At 35.5% G+C, this 24,401-nt stretch overlaps 1 protein-coding gene across 1 annotated transcript in view; it reads right to left on the bottom strand.

Moving 5' to 3' along the window:
• The window catches only part of ASCC3 (activating signal cointegrator 1 complex subunit 3), a 312,984-nt gene that overhangs the window by 187,702 nt on the left and 100,881 nt on the right, over nt 1-24,401 (bottom strand). Inside the window, exons 11-13 of the mRNA XM_058660479.1 lie at nt 24,228-24,392; nt 17,072-17,248; nt 14,692-14,763 (exon numbers count right to left, since the gene is read on the bottom strand). Coding sequence (XP_058516462.1) covers nt 14,692-14,763; nt 17,072-17,248; nt 24,228-24,392 — 414 coding nt within the window. The remainder of the gene's footprint in view (nt 1-14,691; nt 14,764-17,071; nt 17,249-24,227; nt 24,393-24,401) is intronic.

Here is a 24,401-nt window from a genome sequence, read left to right as displayed (position 1 = left end):
TTTCAGTGATAAACAGATTTATTTTACCGAGTTTTATTTAGGGTATAACCCTGAAAGTGAAACATATCAGTTTTATTAAAAGAATCCTTTTTCTATTTATCAGCCTGTAGGTTTCAGTATGATGGAAAGCTTTAGATGCCAAATACATTTAAAAGAAATCTACAATGTTTTTCATTTTCTAAAAGGCAAAAGTTGCTTGTTATCAAAATGTGAAACAGTAAAAACCCCTAGAGGACAAAGAACGTATCATAATGGCAAAATATATTTGCACTGTTTCTACCTAAGCCACTTAAAATTATTCTTTTCTGGTGAGTTTCTCATATATCACGACACTGGACAAAAATAAGACAAACAAATGTTAACATAATCTCTGACATAGGAAGACTATCACCAATGACAAAAAATAAACTTTATTAATTGTAGATTCAAAATATACATCTTTCATGCATTTTTCCCTTAAAAAACTTTCCAAATAGAATAGCGTTTTCTTAAGCTTATACAGCTTATGTATTATTTTACCTGTAATATATGTTATCTGATGTTTGAAAAGTTACTTTATACATTCTTTTTTATCAATACTTGGTAATGTTTTTGAAAGGCAGTTAAAAATTGAAGTGAAAGGAAAGATAGAAACAGAGATAGACAGATATCTTCTATCTGCTAGTTTATTCCCCAAACTGGACCAGGCCAGGGCTGAGTCAATTTCACGTCAGGAGCCAGGAACTCCATCCTGGTATCCCATTTGGATGCAAGGGCCAAGAAACGTGGGTCACAGTTAAAATGAAATTGTCAGTAGACTCAGTGACAAACATAACAATGACATATTAAGTTCTGTGTGTACAATACTCCCCATTTGAGACAAAATTACTGGTGACTTGACCACAAGATGTTAATACGCTATCACCTATGAAATAAGGGAAAATTTGAATATTCTTCTTTTTTTTTTAAGATTTATTTATTCTTACTGGAAAGGCGGATATACACAGAGGAAGAGAGACAGAGAGGAAGATCTTCCGTCCCATGATTCACTCCCCAAGTGAGCACAACAGCCAGTACTGCGCTGATCCTAAGCCAGGAGGCAGGAGGCAGGAGCCAGGAACCTCCTTCAGGTCTCCCTCGCAGGCACAGGGTCCCAAAGCTTTGGGCCATCCTTGACTGCTTTCCCAGGCCATAAGCAGGGAGCTGGATGGGAAGTGGAGCTGCCGGGATTAGAACCGGCGCCCATATGGGATCCCGGTGTGTTCAGGGCCAGAACTTTAGCTGCAAGGCCATGTTGCCGGGCCCTGAATATTCTTCTTAAATTTCCAAATAAATCACGTTAGCATTATTTTGATAGTTATGTTTAAAATAGTGATATTTGTATAATTTGAATTTATTTAACTGTGTTTATGCTTATTCCTAGAAAATAATATTCTTCATAGCACAGTTGGTATTAACAAGCCTTGATATAGTTATAACTGTTCCTTAAGCCAAAAGCCTTTATTTGGAAACATGAGCTTGCATGGATTTTTATATAAAAGCATTCACCCAAACCAGCAAACTGGGAGGTACATTTAGAATGGTATGTCCCTCTACCTCCATGGATAAGCTCTAGCTTGAAGAGTTGGTTCAGCATTCTCAGGGTCAAATTTTTCTCATATATGCAAACAGTAATCACAGTTACCTTATGAATAAACACTATATTTGCAAATTTCCAGTATATATAATTAGCATATCTAGTTAGTATTCATTTAGTATACTGAAGGATTCAAGCTGGTATGCTAGTCCCATAAGGGAAAATTGCTGGTTTTTGTGGCTCAATACCTGCATGAACAAACTAAAGAATAAATCTCGTATCTATAAGACAAACTAAATTGAAATTCCATATGTGAAACACATCTACTTGGTATCACTACTGAGGTGAAACCACTAATCTTTATATCAATTATGAATAATCAATGCTGTAAGGCAATATTTTAAAACGTTTTTGGCAATGGAATTATTTTTCTAATAAACACTTCTGCAATATACTATCAGAAAAATTAAAGAAACCAAGCAGCCATAAGAAAAATAAATCTCTAGTCTGTCTTCTAAACTGCACAGTACTTCCTATTACTAATCTCATATGACAACTATTCTGGGTACCTCGAAACACCAGGTTAAAGCAGTCTAAAATGACAGTGATATAGTATGAAATCTTGCAGTAGAAAGAGCCAGCTTCAGTTAATTCCAAGTCTGGGAATTGGAAAGTACAAGATGAATCTAAAAGAATCTTTCAACAAAAAAGAAGACAGTACTTTAAGAACGATGGGAACTTGTCAAAACGACGAAGAAACCTGTTTAGAGGTGTTCCTCAGGTCAGATTTGACTCAGCAAGGTCATCATAGTACACAAAATAAAAATGAAATTTTAACTGAACAAAACAGAAATCTTAGTCCAAAGAGATATGAATTAATAAGCAGCAAAGATGTTTCCTTGAACACAGTAGAATTAAAGAAATGACAGATTTAGAAAATCATTAAAAGGTATTATAATGAATGGGTGAAAGTTTGATAAGGGTTACCTTCTTTAGAAATAAAAGTATTGGGGGGTCAGTACCATTGTATAGCCGGCTGAGCCTCCAACTGCCTCCAGCATTGCATATGGGCACCAGCTGAAGTCCCAGTGACTCTACTTCTGATCTAATTCCCTTCTAACGCCCAGGGAAGGCTGTGGCGGAAGGCCTAAGTGCTGGAGCCCCTGCACCCACATAGTGGATGGGACTAGCTCTGGCTACTGTTGCCTTTGGGAAGTGAATGAACCAGCAAAGGGAAGATCTCTCTTTCTCTCCTTCTCTCTCTGTAATCCTGTCTTCCAAAAAATAAGTAAAACCTTTTTTCAAAGAAATAAAACTATTACCTCACTTACTGATTATGAAGAGTAATTTTATAACAGAGTCACCAAATGCAAACAATATTGCCAACTGATAAAAGTGAATATTAGCAACACTGTTCAAATGATGTACTACAAAAGTATGATACCACTTCTGTGATACTCTTGGCAAAAGTGCAAAAATACAAATTTAAATATTAACAAATTTCAGGAAAACCCAAATTAAAAATTATTCTATAAAGTAACTGATACAAGCTTTTAAAAACATACAAGTTGGCTATGTCCACTAATTCCATAACGTTATACATTGCTGCTGATGTTATGTTGGGGCTTTTAATTGATCAGGATGATACTCTGCCAGCTCTATCTTCAGGTCAGAGATGGTCTCCCCAAGAAGCCATTGAACTTATCTCGAAAATAAGATGCTGGACTCCATGTTTGGTATATGCTTGCAACGGGGGAATCTCAACTGAACTTGAACTGTGGAAATGCAGCAAGGTGGAGGAATCCACCCCGGGGGCAGGGTACGGGGAGGGGTGGGGGAATCCCAGTACCTATAAAACTGTGTCACATAATACAATGTAATAAATAAATAAATAAAAAACATACAAGTTAAAACAAGAAAGACAAAATAAAGATAGAAACTCAAAACTGTGAATGAATAAAGACATGACAAATAAATTCAATAATCCCAAACTGAACTTGCATTATTAAATTACTATAAATTGCCCTCATTAAAACAGATACAAAATACTCAAAATACCAGGAAAATGAATTTAGGAGAGTATTAGAAAAAGGTTGGTATAACTTAAGTGGAATTTATCTCATGAATGTTAAGATGGTTCAAGATAGGAAAAAACTGATCACTGCAATATACATTAACAGAACAAACAACTAATATCATATTATCATCTGGAATGATGTAGAGAAAACAGTTAACAAAATTCAACATCTTATCATGAATAATTTCTTCAACATGCTACAACTTGATGGTAAGGGACTGAAAGCTTTCTCTCAAGATGAGGAGGAGATGAGGACATGCATTGTCACTACTCTTGTTTCACAAAGCACTTGAAGTTCTTAACAGACAAATTAGGTGAGAAAAAGAAAAAAACAAGGTATCTTAGAAATTTGTAACTTGTTCTTTGCATAGATTCACAGCTGTCTGAATTCCCCTGAATCTCACAGGAGACTTTGGACTGAAAATTATATTGGACTGAGTGAAAGCTTTGGGACTTTAAGGACAGTGACTGCATGTTGTAAGTGAAAAGCACATGAGCTTGGGATAGCCAAGAGTGGGTTGTTACAGAAGCAAACAGCATTTGAATTCCCACTGAAGTCCCAAAGCCACAGGTGATGAAGCAGACAGGCAGAGGTTGACGAATTATGGTCCCTGAAGTTGAGGCATTTGCAAAGTGACTGGAATGGACTAGTTCCCGCAGAGGAGCACCAGGGTTGAACTATGGTGGTTTTATAAAGACCACATGGATAAGCTCTACCGCAAGCTCTGCTGTATGCTCCTGATTCCTGGCTGCTTGCCATGTGATCATTCCTCTGTATATGACTGGCTCTATGCCCCTCCACCCTAATCAGATGCTCAATCAATGAGAACACCCAATGTTACTTTTTTTTTTAAGATTTATTTGTTTTTGTTGAAAATGCATATTTTACAGAGAAAGGAGAAACAGGGGGAAAGATCTGTCCTCTGGCCCTGAGCTGATCCAAAAGCCAGGAGCCAGGAGCTTCTTCTAGGTCTTGGGATGGAAAGTGGAGCAGGCGGGACGTGAACTGGTGTTCATATGTGATCCTAGCGCAGGCAAGGCAAATATTCAGCCTCAAACAAGAACTTCTGAATACATACCGGATATGTGTTTATGTACCATTACCCTCTGGAGAACACAGATCATTTGACATCTACGATTTCTTTCTACTCTATCTCAACAATCAGTATCTGGGCCTGGGCCAGGTCAAAACCAGGCATCAGTAACTCACTCTGGGTCTCCTTCATGGGTGACAGAGATACAAGACCCTGCAGCTTTCATCTGCTTCCTCTGATGGTGCACACTTTAGGAAATGGAATGAGTACCAGGACTGGGGTTGGAATCCAAGCAGTTTCACACAGGCTCTTGGTGGAAAACATCCAATCTTAAACTGACTCTCCACAATCATGAGGGAAAATAAAACTTTTCCTTTATAAGTAGGCTCCTCTCAGATATTTCAGTTGTAATAACAAAAGACTAATATGTAGTCACTTAAAATCTATGTGGTTGTTATCATATAGTTTCAAAAATACCCCCTGTAAGACAGGGTAAGCCAAAAGCCACAGTGAAAAACTGCAACTACATAAACATATAATTGCTGTAATGTTTAGATACAATTTAGCATGTCTATATTCCTCACACCCATCTCTAATACTCATGTGACAGATCTGACTTGAGTTTCCACTTCCTGGCTTCAATCTGCCCCAAACCCATCCATTGCAAGCATTTGTGGAGTTAACTGGCAGACAGAGATTTTTTTTTTCCTTATCTCCCACTAACTAAAAAGTTAAAAAAAAAAATCTCCTTCCTCCAATAAAGAAGCCAATCAGACAGGGTCCAGAGGACAGGGGCAAAAAGAGTATTCGAAAAAGTGTGCAGAGTAGGAATGACTAGAAAACTTTTTCCATTTTCTAGATCTTTAAGACTACCATGACTGAGATGTTTTAGCAGAGTACATGTCCTTTCCAGAAACATTACAATCTTGTTGGAAGATAATTCTCCCTGAAGTTCTTGGTGCTACCATAGGATCAGAGCTTTCAGAGTAATGGGCACTTCCATGCCCTAAAGACTACTTTATTATCTTCTAAGTAGCAAATTTGTGACGTTTCAGAGTGCAGTGTGTCCCATCTTCCTGGAGAGATGACCTGTCTATATTCTGGAGTAACAGATAAGAATTGCGGATGCATCAATTGATCTGCACCTTTCTGTCCTCAGGAGGGAGAATGAGAAAATTCACTTACAGTCTGTATGGAAACTCACAGATTCAGAATATTGGAACTCCTTTCCTTTGGTACAACCCATGCACGGACAGCTGGCTTTCAATGTGTTGCTCTATGGTGAGTGAGGCATAAGCAACACAAGATGCTCTGTGAATAAAGATACTGTCTATTTCCATATCCAAGTGTTATACATTCTTATGTTTGTGTGTAAAATGTATAATGAAGTTAGTTTTCAGCAGGTTAATTTTCAGCATGCATTTTAGCTACTTTTCACTTTCAGACTTAAACCCCCACACTCAAGGGTACTTCATTAAATTTATAAAGCAAAAAATTTGGAGTTGTACAGAGCTCCTATATATTCTATATAAAGCTTCCCTCATTATTAACATCTTATATTAGTATGTCACTAGCCATAAAGCACATTCAACTTAGCCTTTTAAAAAAAAATTAACTATCCCAATTCTCCTCCACTTCTACCAGTCTCTGGTAATAAACATTCTGTGTTCAGAATGAATTTATTTTTTGTTGCCACATATAAAGAAGAACATACAATATTTATCTTTCTATGTATGAATTCTTTTACCTAACACGAATCTTCCTAGTTCCATCCATTTTGTTGCAAATGACAAGAATTCAAAAAAATTAATTGAAAATACATTATAGATTACATTTTGTAAGTTGGAAAAACACCAGCTAAGTAGTACTCCATTGTCTATATAATACTTTTCTTTATCTGTTCATGTACTGATGGACATTACATAAATCAGCTACCTTGAAGTTCTGAAATAAACATGATGGGAAGGTATTTCCTTTGTATGTCTTTTGGATATTTATCCGATGGTGGGATTTGTGGGTTGTATGGCAGTCTCATTGCCAGCATTTTAGGAAATCTCCATATTCTTTCCCTTAGTGGCTGTAATAAGTTAATTTACATTTCCACCAATAGTATATAAGAGCTTCCCTTTCTATACATTCTTTTATATTTGTTACATTTTTTGGTTAGCATTCTAATGTGAGGTGACAGCTCATTTTGTTTTGATTTACATTTTCCTGGTATCTGATGACACTGAGCCTTTTTTCATGTGTCTGTTAACGTTATTACAAAGAAATAGTTATTAAAACAGCGTGGGACTAGAAGAAACCTCAACACAGATAAATGGAACAGAAAAAGCACAGAAATTAATACACAATAGCCACCCAACTTTTGACAAAGATGTCAAGAAAATACATGAGGAAAAGAACAGTTTTTCAATAAATGGAATATGTAAAACTGAAAATATATCTGTAGCAGAATAAAATTAGATCCCTAACTCTTATCATATAAAAAAAATCAATTCACAGAAGACTTGAAACAACAAAACTTCTAGAAACAAAAAACCCAAGAGAAATACTTCAAGAAGATATTCATATGGGCAACGACTTTTGGGTATGACCCAGAAGCAAAAAAAGCAAAAGCAAAATTCAAACTATACAAATTAGATTATCAACTCAGAAGCTTCTGTAAAGAAAAGGAAATAAGCAACAGACATCCTACTGAAAGGGAGAAGATAATTACAAGATACTTAATAGACAAGGCTTGATATCCAGAATACATGAGGCTTGATATCCAGACTACATGAGGAACCCCAAAAAACTTAACAGTAATCCAATGAATCCAGTTAAGAAATGGTTAGGGGATGCTACTGTACAGTGAACTAGCCTGCTTCCCGTAATGCCGGCATCCAATATCAGACTGCTAGCTTGAGTTCCAGCTGCTCTGCTCTGATCTGATTCCACTAATGTACCTAGAAAAGAAGTCGAAGATGGCCCAAGCACTCAGTCCTCCCACATTACATGTGGAAAAATGGAATGGAGCTGCAGCTTCATGATCTCGGCTTGGACACCCAGGCATTGTAGACATTGTAGGACAGAATCACAGCCCTCTCTGTCTCTCTGATAATCTGCCTTTCAAATAAGTAAACCTTAAAAAATAAATAAATAAAAAAGCAAAACAAAAAGAAAAAGACAAAGGCCCTAGAAGAAAAGCCTTTTAGAATGTTTTTAAATTTTTCCATTAGCTTTCTGAATTTTACTTCTACTTTTTGAATGTTCCTTGAATGTTCTAAGAACTTTCTGAATATTCCTTGCATTTCTGGGATACCTCTTGTCTTCCTAACTTGATGAATACTGTACAATATGGCAAAAATGTTGTACAGTTTTATGAGAAGATTCCTATAAAATCTACATGCTTCTGGTGGTAACTTACATATATTAAATATATCTAACAACTGTTTGAATGCAAGTAACAGCTAGAAAGAAACTAATAAAGGGATTCAATATATCATAGAATGAAATAGAGAGCTATCAAGTTAATTTCTGATAAGTTGATGTGAAACACTTTAAATAGCTATCCAGAGTATCTTCTATGGCATTATGAAAGAATTCAAAATGATTATAAGCAATTAAACACTGTTTAAATACTGCCCCAGTCTTTAGTTAAATAACATGGCAAATGAAGTAAACAGCTTGAGATAAACACGAATTTATGAGCTGGGTTTTATTTTTACCAGTATAAAAAAAATATTGAAACTATAAATTATTTGACAGAATTGAACATTTCAGGCTCAGTTTTATAAAGTAATAAGCTTGAAAATTATCTATTCACTAACTTAATAATGTGATCACTAAAAGCAAATTAGCACACACTGGATAATCTAATATATTCAATTTTTAAGTCAAGAACATTTTATTTAAATCAGTTGAGTATTTACAAACAAAAATTTGGGCAGTTGGTCTTGTAAGACATTATCTGAGTTTTCCATGTTCAATGTCAGCATACCTGTATCTGCTAGCAGGCTCACAGGGCTACCAATTCCAGCTTCCTGCGGACACAGACTGAAAGTCAGTGCCTACAGGGAAAGTATTAGGGTCCCTTTCACCCATACTGGAAAACTGCAGTGAGTTCCTGGTTCTCTGCTTCAGCCTGACCCATTCCTACAACTACAAACATTTGGGGGAATGAATTGGGAAATTAGGGCTTGCTTTGTCTAGCTGCCTCTCACACAGACATTAAAATGAAAAAAAAAATGCTATTATAAATTATATATAATTTACCTTAGTTTTCCTTTGTAAACTTAGCCAAGAAAATGTATTAAATGATGGTTACTGTGTATCTGTAATAGCTGGTTCCATGCAAGGCATTTTGGAGGTATGACATAAAATGATTTAGAAGAAAAATTACAGTTTTATGACTAATGTGTTGTATATTAAGAAGTGAAAAATACTATTTTTGCATTTTGCTAATTAAAACACAAGATATACAATTAAAAAACAAAATGAAGAATGACACAAAGAACATACCAGGAAAAGCTGGTAATTTCCGCAAAGGAGTTTTATGCATTAAACATGTAAACAAGGAAGTAATATCGAATTACACAAAAAAAAGGGAAATATTTGCAGTAAATGGAACATGAGCTTTCTGTCTAGATATAAGCTGAATTTTATGTAAGTTCCTTGCTGTTTCACAATGTAATTACAGAAGGAAAATGCATTTCACAAAAAGAAATAAAATCACTTGTTTTGGCTCTTTTTCAATATTCTGTTATACAGTATATTTTTTTCGCTTTGATCTTGTGATTAACACTTAAAAATGGGCAGAAAGGAAGCACAACATAAGAGTTCTATTACTTCTACACTTAAATCCTAGAACTTGCATTCCATTAATATAACAATTGAAACTACAGTAACTAAAAGCAAGAATTAGTAGTTACCATCAAAAGAAAGGCAGATAATGGAAAAAAAATCTTTCCTTGAAAATTTATCTTAGAATGTTTTATACAAATTTTCTTGACTACATTCACTATTCTTATTATTAACAACAATAACAACAAAAAGATGGAAATAGATTTATAGAATATAAAAGGGTAGATTTCAACTTAGAGTATATATCCTGAAAATTCCTTACACTTTTGAGACACAAGATTCCACTGTGCTTTGCTAATTTGTGCTATAGTGGCCCAAACCATTAATTAGTAGCTTAAAAGCTATTTTTAAGGTTCAAATTTCTAAATATATGTATAACCATGTGTATTTCTGTATGTGACAGGAGACAGAAGCAGTACCAGTGCTGCTGATGACAGCTGATGCGGACAAGTAACTACTAAGCATTTTCTTTTTGTATCTTTGCTTTGAATAACTTCTTACAAGAAGGTAATAAGCCAGTAACCTGAAAACTCACCATTATTACAGAAAAATTAATATTAAAACCAATGAAGGAAGTGCATTATTGATGTTCTTAATCCCTTTGAAAATGAGAACAACATTACAAGGCTTAAAATGTGTAAAATTTAAGAAAGCAATGAGTTGCTTTTAGGTATATTACAAAAACGTGAAAGTTTGAAAATGTAAATTTTAAAGGTATTAAAAGTTATTTCCAAAGGTCTAAAGAATAAAAATAAAATTACTGATAACAAAAACGTTTGAGAAAAAACAGCTAAGTTTAATGGATATTTTAAATCAGAAGAAACAAAAATTGCTAATAGAAAAGATTATAACTAAAAGAAATAATGAGATTAGTCATATAATGCAACATTTTAAACATAAATAATAACCCTGTTTCACTGATCCTAACAACCTACCAGGGCAGAAAATTTTCTTAAGAAGGTAATCAGAGCTACCTGCGGTGTTTTATATCTCAATCTGGTTCTCACATTCAACATTCAATACCCTCTATCTAATGATTATCTTCCTGACTTTCTTTGAGGTATTTTCTTCACCTTTTAGCTCTCCAGGATAACCTAGGAGCCACTCTGATACTCATCAAATACTACCTCAGCACCACTGCTCAGGACACAACAATGGACTGCACACCAGTTAGACAACAGAACACAATGGGGAGCTCAAACCAGTAACAAACTCTTTCCTGTGGAATTTAGGACCTTGCAATGCAGAGTGAAATAAGAAAGAAAGAAAAAAAAATATCCCTGGAAAACATAAACCTATTGCTAGAAATACAATGTTATTACAATTCACAGAGGAGTTGAAGAGTCAAGGTGATTAAAAAGATAAAGGATTGTCTAAGAATGATTAAAGGAGTAAGATGCTATTTATCAAGTAGGTTTAGGAGCTGATGTACTGGCTCAAAAGGCTGATCTTCCACTTTGCAGTGCCAGCATCCCATATTGATACCAGATCATGTTCAGGGTGCTCCACTCTTATCTGCACCATGCTTATGGTGTGGGAAAGCAGTGGAGGATGGCCCAAGTTTTGTGGGTCCCCACAGTCACATGAGAGACCCAGAGGAGGCTCCTGGCTCCTGGCTGCAGATCAGCCCAGCTCTAGCCAATGTGGCCATTTGGGGGAGTGAACCAGCAGATGGAAGATCTTTCTCCTTCTCCATCTCTCTGTAAACCTGCCTTTCAAATTAAAATGAACCTTTAAAAATGGGTTTAAATAATGCTTCCTTTAGATTTTCTTTAAGGTACCTAAGAGAAACCATCTGTTATTCTTATGCTCATAATTAAACGTCTCCTTATAAATCCTCCTAGATCAGTGGGAGGTTGGTGTAGCAGTTACGCTGCCAGTTGGGACACTGGTACTTCCCGGAAAACCTAGTTAAAGTCCAAGCTCTTCTGTCTGTGATACAACTTACTGTTGCTGCTTTCTGAAAGGTAGCATCAGATGCCTCAGGTGTTGGGTCTCTGTTACCCAGGAGGAAGACCTGGATTGAGTTCCAGGCTCTAAGCACTGCCCCACTGGCCTGAAGCATCCCTTGATGCTGCAAACATTTGGGGAGTGAGTCACCAAACAGAAGCTTTGTGTGTGTGTGTGTGTGTCTTTCTGCCTTCCATATAAAATTAAATACATAAATTTTAGAAAAGAATCTTTATTTTATATATGTTTAGGATTATGACTCAATATACATGAGGGAAAGCAAAGAAGGCAGCCCTCAAATAAAATACACATTAACGTCATGTTAGAAAAATGGATAGAGAAACCATAGTACCAAGAATCAGAGGCTTACATCAAAGATAAAAAAACTTTTTATGTCAAAGGATCAATGGATAGTTCTGTTACCAAAGTTAACATGGTAGAATTTGTTCAAATTTGCTATTATTTAATACTTTCATATAAGCTAAGGTACCATGCTAAGAAGCAAAAGTCCCTTCAGATGGTGACACTGATCTATAATAATTAGTCAAGTATAAAAAGTTATTTCTTATTAGAAAGTGAAACACCGGGCCTGGCGCAATAGCGTAGTGATTAAAGTCCTCGCCTTGCACATGCCAGGATCCCATATGGGCACCGGTTCTAATCCTGGTGGTCCCGCTTCCAATCTAGCTCCATGCTTGTAGCCTGGGAAAGCAGTCAAGGACAGCCCAAAGCCTTGGGACCCTGTACCAGCCTGGGAGACCCAGAAGAGCTCCTGGCTTCGGCTTTGGATCAGCACAGCACCAGCCCTTGCAGTCACTTGGGGAGTGAACCATTGAACACAAGATCTTCCTCTCTGCCTCTCCTCCTCTCTGTATATATCTGACTTCTCAATAAAAATACATAAATCTTAAAAAAAAGAAACTGAAACACCTAATTGATACATTACAAGAGAAAATAAGACATATTTGATTAAAGGCTGATGTTGAGCATAATGCGACACTGTATACCTATTTAAAAACATCTTTTTAAATACAAAGATTTTTACTATCTGAGATCGGAGATAGATTTTTGAGTAAAAAGTTACTAAATAAGGATCTTAACTTTTTCACAATGTGAAAAAAAAGAACAGGTTAACTTAGTAAATGTGTCATAATCTCTGAGGAAGTTTCTAATTTCTTTTCCTATCACTGTAACCAAGTTTATATAATAGGAAAAACCACAATAGAGTTAAGGCATCAATTATTTTCCCATTCTGCAAGTTACACAGGAGGAGGGGAATTATTAACAGGAATGATAAAGCTGTAGTTGCATTTGGTAACAAAAAGAGAAGCTTACAAATGAGATGTCTCATTAGTTTGAGCAGATGGATCAAAATTAAAGGCTGAGTCGCCAACTTTTAATTTCCCAGTAGCCAAGAAGAGCTTGAAGTCTTGCAGAGTAGGACTGTTGAAAAGTCAACATGAAAAGATTTTCTCCATCTGTCATCACACATGCCTGAGTGGAACACAACTGCCTCCTACTGTTTTTAATACTTTTAAGGCAAAGCTGCACATAAAATCTATTAAGTACATGAGCACACAAGTTTAGCTGATTGGTATACTGAAGCCCATTGAATAGTATGATCAGAACATATCAACATGGTTTTTAAACATAAAATTTGTCCTATTATAATTTAATCCAAGCGAGAAAAAAATGAATTCACATATATATTGAGGAAGAAACTTATTTGTTACACAGACAATTGCTTAGTTGCCTGAGACTCACAGTTGCTATTCTTTTTAATGGACATACATTTTCAGTCTTCTTTAAGAATGGTCTGAAAAGTAGCTGCCCTGATAAAAGCAAAGTGCATAAGGGATCCAATCAGATAGATAACTAGAGAAACTAAAGGCAGGAAAGCAAGCTAAACAAACCAACTGACCAACCAAAGATCATCCATTAGGAGGATGATTTTTAAATGAACTAGCACTTCATGTATCATGAAAAGCTAACACAGTAAAAAAAAAAAAAAAAATTTCAGTAAAACAAATCCAAGATCTAAACCATAAACAATCAGATAAAGATTCACTTTTATATAAGCAATTGCTATTTCAGTTTTTCTTTAATGAATTTAGAGAATTTCAACACTGTATAATAAAACAAAAGTGTGTAAGTACATAGATTTCAATGGCTGAATCCATTTTTTTTTTTAAAGATTTATTCATTTTTTATTACAGCTAGATATACAGAGAGGAGGAGAGACAGAGAGGAAGATCTTCCGTCCGATGATTCACTCCCCAAGTGAGCCGCAACCGGCCGATGCGCGCCGATCCGATGCCGGGAACCTGGAACCTCTTCCGCGTCTCCCACGCGGGTGCAGTGTCCCAATGCATTGGGCCGTCCTCTCCTGCTTTCCCAGGCCACAAGCAGGGAGCTGGATGGGAAGTGGAGCTGCCGGGACTAGAACCGGCGCCCATATGGGATCCCGGGGCTTTCAAGGCGAGGACTTTAGCTGCTAGGCCACGCCTCCGGGCCCAATGGCTGAATTCATGAAAGAACAATACATATGGAGCAGAGAGGCAATGAGGTCCCCACAGGTTACTCCACTGCCTGGGACACTTGAACCCCATAGACGAGTGCTTGTTTGAATCCCAACTCCTCAACACTTTGGATCCAGATTCATGCTAATATGCCCTGGGTGCTGGGATCCCAGCCAAACATGTGGGAGACTGGGATAAAATTACTGACTCATATTGCAGCCTGGTCTAGCCCTAGTTGCTGCAGTCATCCGGGGAATGAAGCAGTGTCTTCCACCTCTCACTCTATGCATGTCTCTCCCTCTGTCAGTTTGTCTTTCAAATCAAATTAAATATTTTTGAAATAAAGTTAAAATACATCTTAAAATTTTATATTATGGTTAAAAAATGCCAATTACAACTTCTGAAGTGTAAAATAAATTGGATGCTACTTTAAAAGACTAATAGAAACATAAGGGTGAAATTCTTCTTCACTAACATATTTGATTAAAATGGCAAACTCAAGAACATAAACCATTAATACTGAATTGATAATGTTTCCTATGAATATTTTCATGACTTAAAAGGTTACCTACTGGGTATAAACAGCAATTAAAAAAATGAAACATTTGAGCCACTGCCTCTGAATTCAAGAAATGCTTTGACAGACTAAAAAATTGGTAAATTTTATCATAAAATATTCTCTAAAAACAGGATAAAATAATTTAAATGTACCTGGTGTCCAGCTTTTACTTGCTTTAAAACATTTTCATAGCATACTTCATCCATATTATTCAACTGCTGCATCTTCAAGATTTTGAGAAATGACAAACACAAATTGAAACTATTATAAGCCTTATATCAACAAATAAAGTCTTGTCAATCATAGTGTATTTTTGTTTCACATGAATTAGAATATAGAAACAAATGCAATAGAAACACCTACTATATAACAATCTACATGAATTAAACACATGAAGTAATAAAATACCATAACATAAAAATTGACTCAAAATAAAGTTTAAGTTAAAAATACAAATAAAATATTTCAGAAAATAGTTTCAAAGTACTAATTCTTCCAGGCTTCCAAAAAGATAGCATCTTTCAGGATGACACACTACTTAAAGTAACTGTGGACCAATTTTTAAATTTGTTCTCTTTTTTTCAGAGAAGTCTGTTTTACAGGCATTTCAATCTGTAAACTAGACAGTTTTTTTTTTTTTACCTAATTCTCAATGTTGCAAGAACACTACAGCTTGAATATCAAATGGCGTGTGAGATCTGAACAGAGATGATACTAAGCATTTCTGTGAGATCCATGAAGAGCAGCATCTATCTGCTCTTCTGCAGTAACACTTTCAGGATTAACTCAAAATCTAACATACACTGCATGAATTAGGTGTCACTACCCCTGTGAATGACAACAAACAGAAATGGGACCCAGCCTACCATCTTTCTACTCCACATTGACAAGTAAGAAAGGGATGAAAAGTGTCCTGTGTATCTGAATGGCTAGTTCTCAGCTTTGTTGTTCCAATAGGTAAACCAATGTAAACTTCTCCAAATGTTAAGAAAGATATAAATAACAATTGTCTTCCACCAAAATAATAAATCCCAGGAACTTCTCTAAAGTGTATTTTGGGTTAAGTTCTGGAAAGGCTACCATTTCAAATTAGACCCATGATTATTTTCCCATGTTCTTTCATAAGGAAAGAACATAAAGAAGAGGGAGCGGGTGAAAAGTATCACATCTGCATCGTATACGTGAAATCTGTCTACTTTATATACATTTAAAGAAAAATGAAATGAAACCTTCCAAATGAAACCTTAAGAAACCTAGTAAGAAATGCTTCTTTCTAGGACATAGCAAATTAACAGCCAATTATAAAATACACTAATGACTCAGAAAATACCTAATATGGTATCAATCATATATCTTAACTAAGTATAAAACTAATAGATTTTAATCAGATAAGAATCTGCATTTACAACACAATTTGTAGTTTGTATGAGATGTAATTTTTAAAAAACATTTTTGCCAAAAACAGTTCATCGTCCAACACTATTCCATTTACAATTAAAATGTATCATATAGTCTTTGAATTTAATTAATTTAAATGATTTACTAGCTTATTTAATGCAACTGCAATAAAATTAACTGTAAGATGGCAGACAAGCATCTGAAACAATTTCTCTCCCTAACTCTCTGTGAGAACCATCTGCTATCAATTAAGTTATAAAGCTAAAAACATAGCTATAAAGAGTTCTATGCCTAGCCTGGTGATACAATAAACAAAATAATCAAATGCATATTAATTCATGACAAAAAAACAAAAACCTGGAGAAGCAAGTAATACGGACAAGCATTTGAAACATAATGAAAGTTAAGATATGCACAAGTATGAAATGGCTACTTATAAGTTAACAGACAGCTTTATGAAAGGTAGTTAGTGTGCATTAACTGCATAAGAACAATAATTTCTGATGTTTTTAGTTGAATATTTTGCTTATTTAAAATAGTATAAATGGTCCAATTTTATTAAGAAAACAGTTTAGACAAGAAATAATAAAAACAAATAATAAAATAAGAAATGATAAAAACAAATAATAAAAAATAATAAACAACACATTTCATCATGGCTTTAGTAAAGAGATCAACAGGTCTATATATGTCTAAAGCTTTATTTTACTGAAAAATGTGTTGTTGAACAAATTAATGTAAATTATAACTTTTATACAAAGTAAAACTTTCCTAGCATGCAATAAATCTATAATAAGCACCCTAATAGTACAAATGTATATGGCAGTTAAATGTTTGAAGAACTAGAAACAAAAGTCTTCTTATAAACTATAAAACACAATTAAAAAAATGTTATTCAAGTTAAACAGAATACCTCCACAAATGGATGCCACCATGAAACTGTTTTTCAATTTCATATGAAATAATATTTTAAATGGTATATCAAAATTATAATTGAATTGGAATGTTTACTATTTTGTAACATCTTTAATAACATCAAAATAAGAGCTAAAACACTGAAACTACCAGAAACAACTTTAAAGAAAATAAAATTTCTTTAGAAAATAAATGTTTCATATTAAAGAATATGTTTACCTTATTTGCACTTTTAATCCCCAAAAATGTCTGTCCAAGAGGCACTGGTCGAAAACGGCCATCAAAGAAGAAAAGTCCAATATAAGGATTAACATGCAAAAATGTGGCAACATCGAGGTAGTTCGGTAAGGTGGCAGACAGCCCAAGAATCCTTATCATGCTCTGTGTAGATTCAACCTAAATGGGTCATTATAATTAGTTATATTAATCACACGGGCTATTTAAAAAATTTAACTAAAAATATAACACAGTCAAGTGTCCCAATAATGGGACCTCTATAAACTACTCATGGAAATGAATTTAGAGGTCAACTGAGGATTCTATCACAGCAGACATTATAGTCCTTAATTCAGTAAATATACAAAGAACTTCTAAAATACACATGGCAGTTTACATTAAATGGAAAATGAGAATCTTGTAATAATTACATGTTTAATTTGACTGCAAGAAACTCCACAAATGCAGCAGGGCAAAAAATCCTATCAATCACATTATATAATTATAATGTAAAATACCTAAAAAGATAAAAGCCAAGGATAGCCAAAAACTTCTATTCATTTAGTAATTAAAATACTGAAAGGCAAATGCTAAACGCTCTGTTTTCTCTCATATGCTGAAGTCGCCCTGAAATTAAAACACTGATTATTAAAGGATGGGAGAGGCAGGTGAGAGAGGTTGAATAACTAGTACCAAAACACATTTAAATATAAGACAATTATTAGTGCTATATAGCTCAGAAAAGAACCATGGCTCGCAATAATGTAGTATATACAAAACAAATAACTGGCTGAGGGGATAACAGGCTCTAAACACACAGAACAGATGAGGTAGAGGAGAGGCTGGGAATGGAATCAGTTTGTGCTGTGGCTGTATTTGCATTATTGTAGTGTGTCCCATCAAAATGTGCTACTACTGAATGTCAATCAACAGCAATAAAAAAAGAAAACCCATTTGAAAAATATATCATTATGATCCCATAATGCTACATTTAATTGACAGTAAATTTTCTGAGGAGTGTACTGGTAAGTTTGTTAAGTCTTAGCAGACAAAATGAATATAAAGCAATTCAGTGTGAATAACATGAGAATCATTCATCTGCTGATGCAGGGTTAGGACCTAAATCATAGGAACTGGGAATGCAGTTCTGAATAAGGCAGATTTACACATATAAAAACTATGTGCAGGCACATAAAGAGGGAGGGTTCAAAAACGAGATGGCTGAAAATTAAAGTAGAAATACATAGACAACATTGTATGACAAACTAGTTTGCACTGAAGAAATCTTACAAGTGTCAGTAAAACCCCAAACAACTTCATGAAAGGCAAAGAATTCTACATAACTGGAAATAGTTTCAATTCCTATTTTTTGGAAGATAATTCCTTACAATATACAGTCATTAGAATAATGATTTTAGTGCTACAAGTTATTTTTAGAACTAGTGATGATTTAAAATTAAATTTGGTTGTAAAATCACTATTTTAAACAAACACTATTGAACATATTTTGAGATCTTTTAATGCTAAAATCATAACCTAACAGATACCAGAGATAACTTCTTCGTGCTAAAAAGCTATTTAACGGGCTCGGCAGCGTGGCCTAGTGGCTAAGGTCCTCGCCTTGATCCCATATGGCCGCTGGTTCTAATCCCGGCAGCTCCACTTCCTCTCTATCTCTCCTCCTCTCAGTATATCTGACTTTGTAATGAAAATAAAATAAATCTTTAAAAAAAAAAAAAAAAAAAAAAAAAAAAAAGCTATTTAACAAAAGTAATTAAGAAGACAACTAGTTCCCCACAAGTCTGCGATCCCTTATACTTTTACCTTTTCTGAGCTTATCTCTGTCATTCCAAATGTTTTCTGATATTAGTGTCAAAAATCATAAAGTAATTTCATATCCTGAACAAAATTTACACTGTACTGGAACAGCTTCTTTTGGCATGTTTCCATTAGGGACAAATTCTGACGTGTTATGTGAAACACTGCCATCTACTGGAAAAATCTGGTTATCTCAAGGAACAAACAGGAATTTTTCTTTATCCTAAAAATTGTTATGATCACTGCACTGCAGCATAATCTGAACCATACAGTCAAGGAGATTAAAGTCAGCTGTGGGAGATAGATGAACAGCATTCAATCATAGCAGGATGAGTTATAAGAAGGCTGATAACTGCTAAAAATGTGCAAAGACAGGGAGTACAAAAAGTATATAACTGGAATCTGGTTACTTTTTTGAGATAACAATGCAAACAGCATTATATAACAGCAAACATATAATTTTTAAATGATCTGTTTAATTTTTATTTGAAAGGCAGAGCTACAGAGAAGAGGAACAACAGTCTTTCAGCTGCTGGTTCACTTCACAAATGGCTGCAATGGGGCTGAAGCTGAGTTGATCAGAGCCAAGAACCTCTTCACGGCCTTCTACATGGGTGCAGGGACCTAATGACCCAACAATTCTCTGCTGCCTTCCCAGTCAAAAGCAGGGTGCTGGACTAGCAGTGGAGCAGACAGAACTCAAACTGGTGTCCATACAGAGCATTCATGCGATAGGCAGAGAATTAGCCTAAAATGCCATGGTGCCAGCCACAAACATACATAATTTATGTAGAAAACCATGCCATCATACATTTTAAATACTTTACAAAATATTTCTATAATGTAGCGACTGCTTAAAAATGTGTACACTCCATTGTGTGAATTTATTTGTATGTGTGTCTATGTATGCATACGTACATAAAGGATTCTTTCTCCTTTCTATTTCTTCTTACCGGGAATGCTCAGGAAACAAAGAAGTCCTGGTTAAATGTGAACAACAAAATCCTGGCAAATATGTTAATATTTACTGGGTCTCTTATGTTCTATATTTTCAGGGATACTCTTTTAGCTTGTTCTGCCTACCAACTCATACCAAGTTAAAAAACTATGAATTCATGCAGCAAGGCTTTCTGAATAACACGGTTAAGCTATTTAAACATCAGGATATAAATTAAGACATTTCATGATAAATAAATAAAGCTGTTTTCTATAAATGATGTCCTCAACATTTCTTTTTGAGTTTCCAGAGGTAAAATCTAGGCCTAAGAGTGCCCACTGTCTCAATATTTCTTTTTGAGTTTTCAGAGATAAAATCCGGTCCCGAGAGTGCCCACTGTAGCAAGAAGGAGTCCTGGAGCAGAAATGGCAGTTTTAGATTATGAAAGCCTTTTCTGTTTCTCAAAACTATCCCTCTGCTAGGGGCTATTCTTAAATTGGGTATTAGCTAAAAATCTCTGCTAAGTGTCATCTGCTTGGAGCATTTCAACACTGTTTTGTATGTGTGTGTATACATATTTTAAAATTTATGTGGTTAAATCAAACACACCTTAAACGTTTCTCAAAATACTCTTCTAATTTTGCCTCTATTACAGAAACTTTTTTCAGCATGCTCTACATCATATATGAGAATACTTCAAAAATTTCATAGAAAACGTAATTAGAAATTTATTTTGGTGCAAAAAATTCTGAAAACCTTGGTTTCCTAATAAACATTTCTATGAACTATTTCAGAACATTTTACTGGCTAAACCTAAACAGGAACTTTTCTTTGTTTACTACCAAATCTATAAATGAAGAACTGTGTGACTAGTACACAGCTGGCGATCAACATGTGCTAACTGAAGAAATGAGCAAGGTGCTGCTGCTGAGGGGCAGCACAACAAAGCTGTCATTTCGCTGTGTGACTATGCTATAACTTCCTAATGTATTCCTTCTGTTGCTGACTTTCTACATTGTTTCTAAAATATTATATATCAACACAAGGACTTCAACGACTATTTGCATTAATAAGTTATTATGGGTTTAGGCTCTTACCTCCCATGGCTGGAGCCTTAGAGGTAAAAATGCAGGATACCTTCCAAATGACGTTTTATTTCCATCTTTGCCAATCTGATAGAAATGCCTCATCCTGCTGTGGATTTCCTTTCAGATCTTTTCCAAATTTCTTGATATTTTTATTTTTAATATAAAATTATTATTTTTCAATTTCTAAGACTAGTTTTTCGTACTAATTCACATAAATCTATTAATTATGTGGTTTTACTATTAAAAACATTATTTGGACTCCTATATTTTTAACATTTCCAAGGAATATCTTTACTGATGAGAATTTGAAATTTACATACTCATATGTAATACATTTCCATTAAAACACTTCCATTAAAAAGTCTGGAGTTTTGCATGTTATTCAGATCTTTCCCCAACCCAAGATAATTTTAAAGATTTACTTACATATTTGAAAAGTAGAGCTACAGAAAGAGACTGGCAGAGTGACAAGGAGGGAGAGGGAGGGAGAGAGAGAGACAAAGAGAGAGAGAGGGAGGGAGGGAGAGGAAGTGAGGGGGAGGGGGAGGGAGAGAGAGAGAGGGAGAGAGGGAGGGAGGGAGAGGAAGTGAGGGGGAGGGGGAGGGAGAGAGAGAGAGAGAGAGAGAGAGGGAGAGAGGGAGGGAGGGGAAGCGAGCGGGAGGGAGGGAGAGGAAGGGAGGGAGAGAGAGAGAGTGAATGAATCATTTAAAGCCTTCACAGGCATATTAGCCAGAAGCTGGACAGAAACTACACTAGCCAGGACTCAAATCTGCACACTGATACAAAAGACAGGTGTCTCAGGTGTGCCTTAATCTGCTGGGGAATAATATTGGTGCCTCTCTGGCCTCCAAGACTATATTTAAAAACTCTCCTCTTTAATCCCCAATGGAGCCAAGAGTTTTGCTTGAGACAATCAAATCATTAGTCTGCCCAGAGTTTAATTTGGATTTGTAAAATGAAAAGCAGACTGATATTTTAAAATTCTTTTTTATATAATATGCCATTTCTTAAAGTTTCTTATCTCCTTGCATGTGTATCAGGGTAGTTGGGTTATGATATGTTGGGAGCACTGCACGTGTGCCCTGCCCTAAGATGGCGCCTGGACCCTACTTCCTCTTGGAGACAGGTTTTAGGAAGTGCCCTGTGATTGGCCCTTTACCTCTGGCCTCAGGCATGTAAGCTGATTGGATAAGCCAGGGGCCTTGGGGGAGGGGTGAGGAGGTTCTCTGTGTAAGGGAAATAACGGAAGTGACTGACTTAACTGAAGGCTTCTGGGTAACGGATTTAACGGATAGGAGGGATATATAAGCCAGGGGCTTCTGCCCCAAAGAAGGAATTGAAGGTTGGAATAAAAGTGCCTCTGAAACGTCCTCCAGTGTCGGGTGATTTCTTCCGCAGGACGGGAGACACAGATAATGATATACAAACTAACTGATATCCAAGTATATATCTGAGATGAGGGATATGAAGGATGGGACAAACCTTGACTATGATTCTTGATTTAGGCCTGGGAATCAAGTTGCAAAGCTAAGGTGACAGATTTCTACCATGCTTGGCAAAAGATGTGTTTTGGGCAGAAGCAATACAACTGAGCTGGGATATGGCTATAAGTCAGGCAGATGGATATACACATCTTACATACTTCATAAAAATTCAGGTGACACAAGCACACAAGTATCATTTTCCTGAAGTAAATATTCAGACTGACAATAGATGGCTAGTAGTGGAGTCTCGGAAAACATTAACATTCCAAAGTCAACAAAAGGAATGTGGAAAAGAGAAGTCATGTAGGTGAAAAAGTTCAATGCAGAAAAAAAAGGACAAATGGCATCATGGAGCCAAAAGGAAGTCGTCAGATTAAGGAAACAATGAAATACAAAAAAGAGTGGTACCAAAGTTCCAAACAAAAAAAAGAAAAGAAAGAAGGAAAGAAAGAAAAGAAGGAAGGAAAGAAAAGAAAAAAGAAAAGAAAAAAGGAAAAATTAATAAAAAAGAAGAAAAAAAAAGAGTTTGAGAACTCTTCAGGTAGCTAGTGAACCTGCTTTCAAAAATGCACATTTTTGTTCTGGCAATGATTGTGTTGCAACAGTTGAAAGGGAAACAGTGAATGCAAGTTAATATTCCCAGAAAGTAGGCAAACTTTACTAAGCTGAAGTTAATGGGGAAAGAGATTTTAAGTGAGATTTTATGGTTAAAAATAGAGGGAACTTTGTGATTCTTTCAAGTTAAAGGGTTATTGTGCACTGAGAAGTAGTCTAATAGAAAAGGGATGACATATGGAGTGAAAGAAAAGGGCTTGCAGGCAAGGAGAGAGGGATTTTGGAAAAAAGGAAAAGGGGTATAATGATGGCCATGTTTATCAGCAGTCATCAGCTGTACAATGGTACTTTTGTCGATAGGGTTGGAAACACAATGTACAAGCCAGACAACTCTGCTTCCATTCAGTGAAGAAAATACTGTCATATAGGCTTAAAGCACAACAGAGAGGGTTAGAGTGACAGAACAAACTGGTGAAGGCTGAAAATGGTCACATTACGGGCAGACGAAAATCGGCTTAGAAGTTCTCAGGGTAATCCGAAGGATCCAGGTGAACTCAAGACTCTGAATATGAATTCTACATCAGTTTCTGAATGTCTACTGATGCTTATCCACTTCACTGAGTCAGCCTTACTAGTGATCAGCAGACTGACTACAAATGCAGACATGGCTCTGTTGACATATCCTCATTAAGCACTAGGCAGGAGTAAAGCTACTGACAAGAAAATACGGGGAGTCAAGACTATCTGAGAAAGAAAATAACAACAGAACAAGCAGAGAAGACAAAAAATGAAGAGTCTTGAAAATACATGAATTACCAAAAAAAGCCAAAAACTACACACAATATGTTCTTGTCTTCATTAACAATCTTGAGATAATTCACATTTGGCCAATCATTATGTCACTTGTCTAGAGTGCTCAGAAACAGATAAATCCTGTTCTGTTTTCTGGGAACCAGAGAGGAAAATGATATTCTCCTATGCCCTGTTATATTTAAATTCTGCTAAGTCAACATTAGATGCAGCCTTGCAAACAATACAGATTTACACTGGAAGGTTTCCAGTATTTATGCTGGTTAATTTCAAAAGATTTTAATAAAATAAGACTTAGAAGAAAGGACAGGAACCTCTTAATATAAAAAGGAAAGCACTCAAGATTTCTCCATAATAAAATTATCTGTTTCCATGAAAGATGTATGCCAGCATTATTTCTGACTAGTATATATTAAGTTTACAAACTTACTTTTCCCAAAACAAGATTGTACATAATTTCTACTTACCTGTCGTAAAGTACGTGCAACAATACTTTCTAATACTGGTCCTCTGTCTTCATGAAGCAAATGGACTTCATCAAGAATGAGCAGTTTGACAATTTGGGAAAGAGCAACATCTCCAACGCTCTTTCTTGTCACTACATCCCATTTTTCTGGTGTGGTCACAAGCATCTGAAAGAC

This window comes from Ochotona princeps, chromosome 1 (genome assembly GCF_030435755.1).
Source record: "Ochotona princeps isolate mOchPri1 chromosome 1, mOchPri1.hap1, whole genome shotgun sequence".
NCBI lineage: Eukaryota > Metazoa > Chordata > Mammalia > Lagomorpha > Ochotonidae > Ochotona > Ochotona princeps.
The sequence above is the reverse complement of the archived record's forward strand: the minus strand, read 5'-3'. Positions and strand labels throughout refer to the sequence as shown.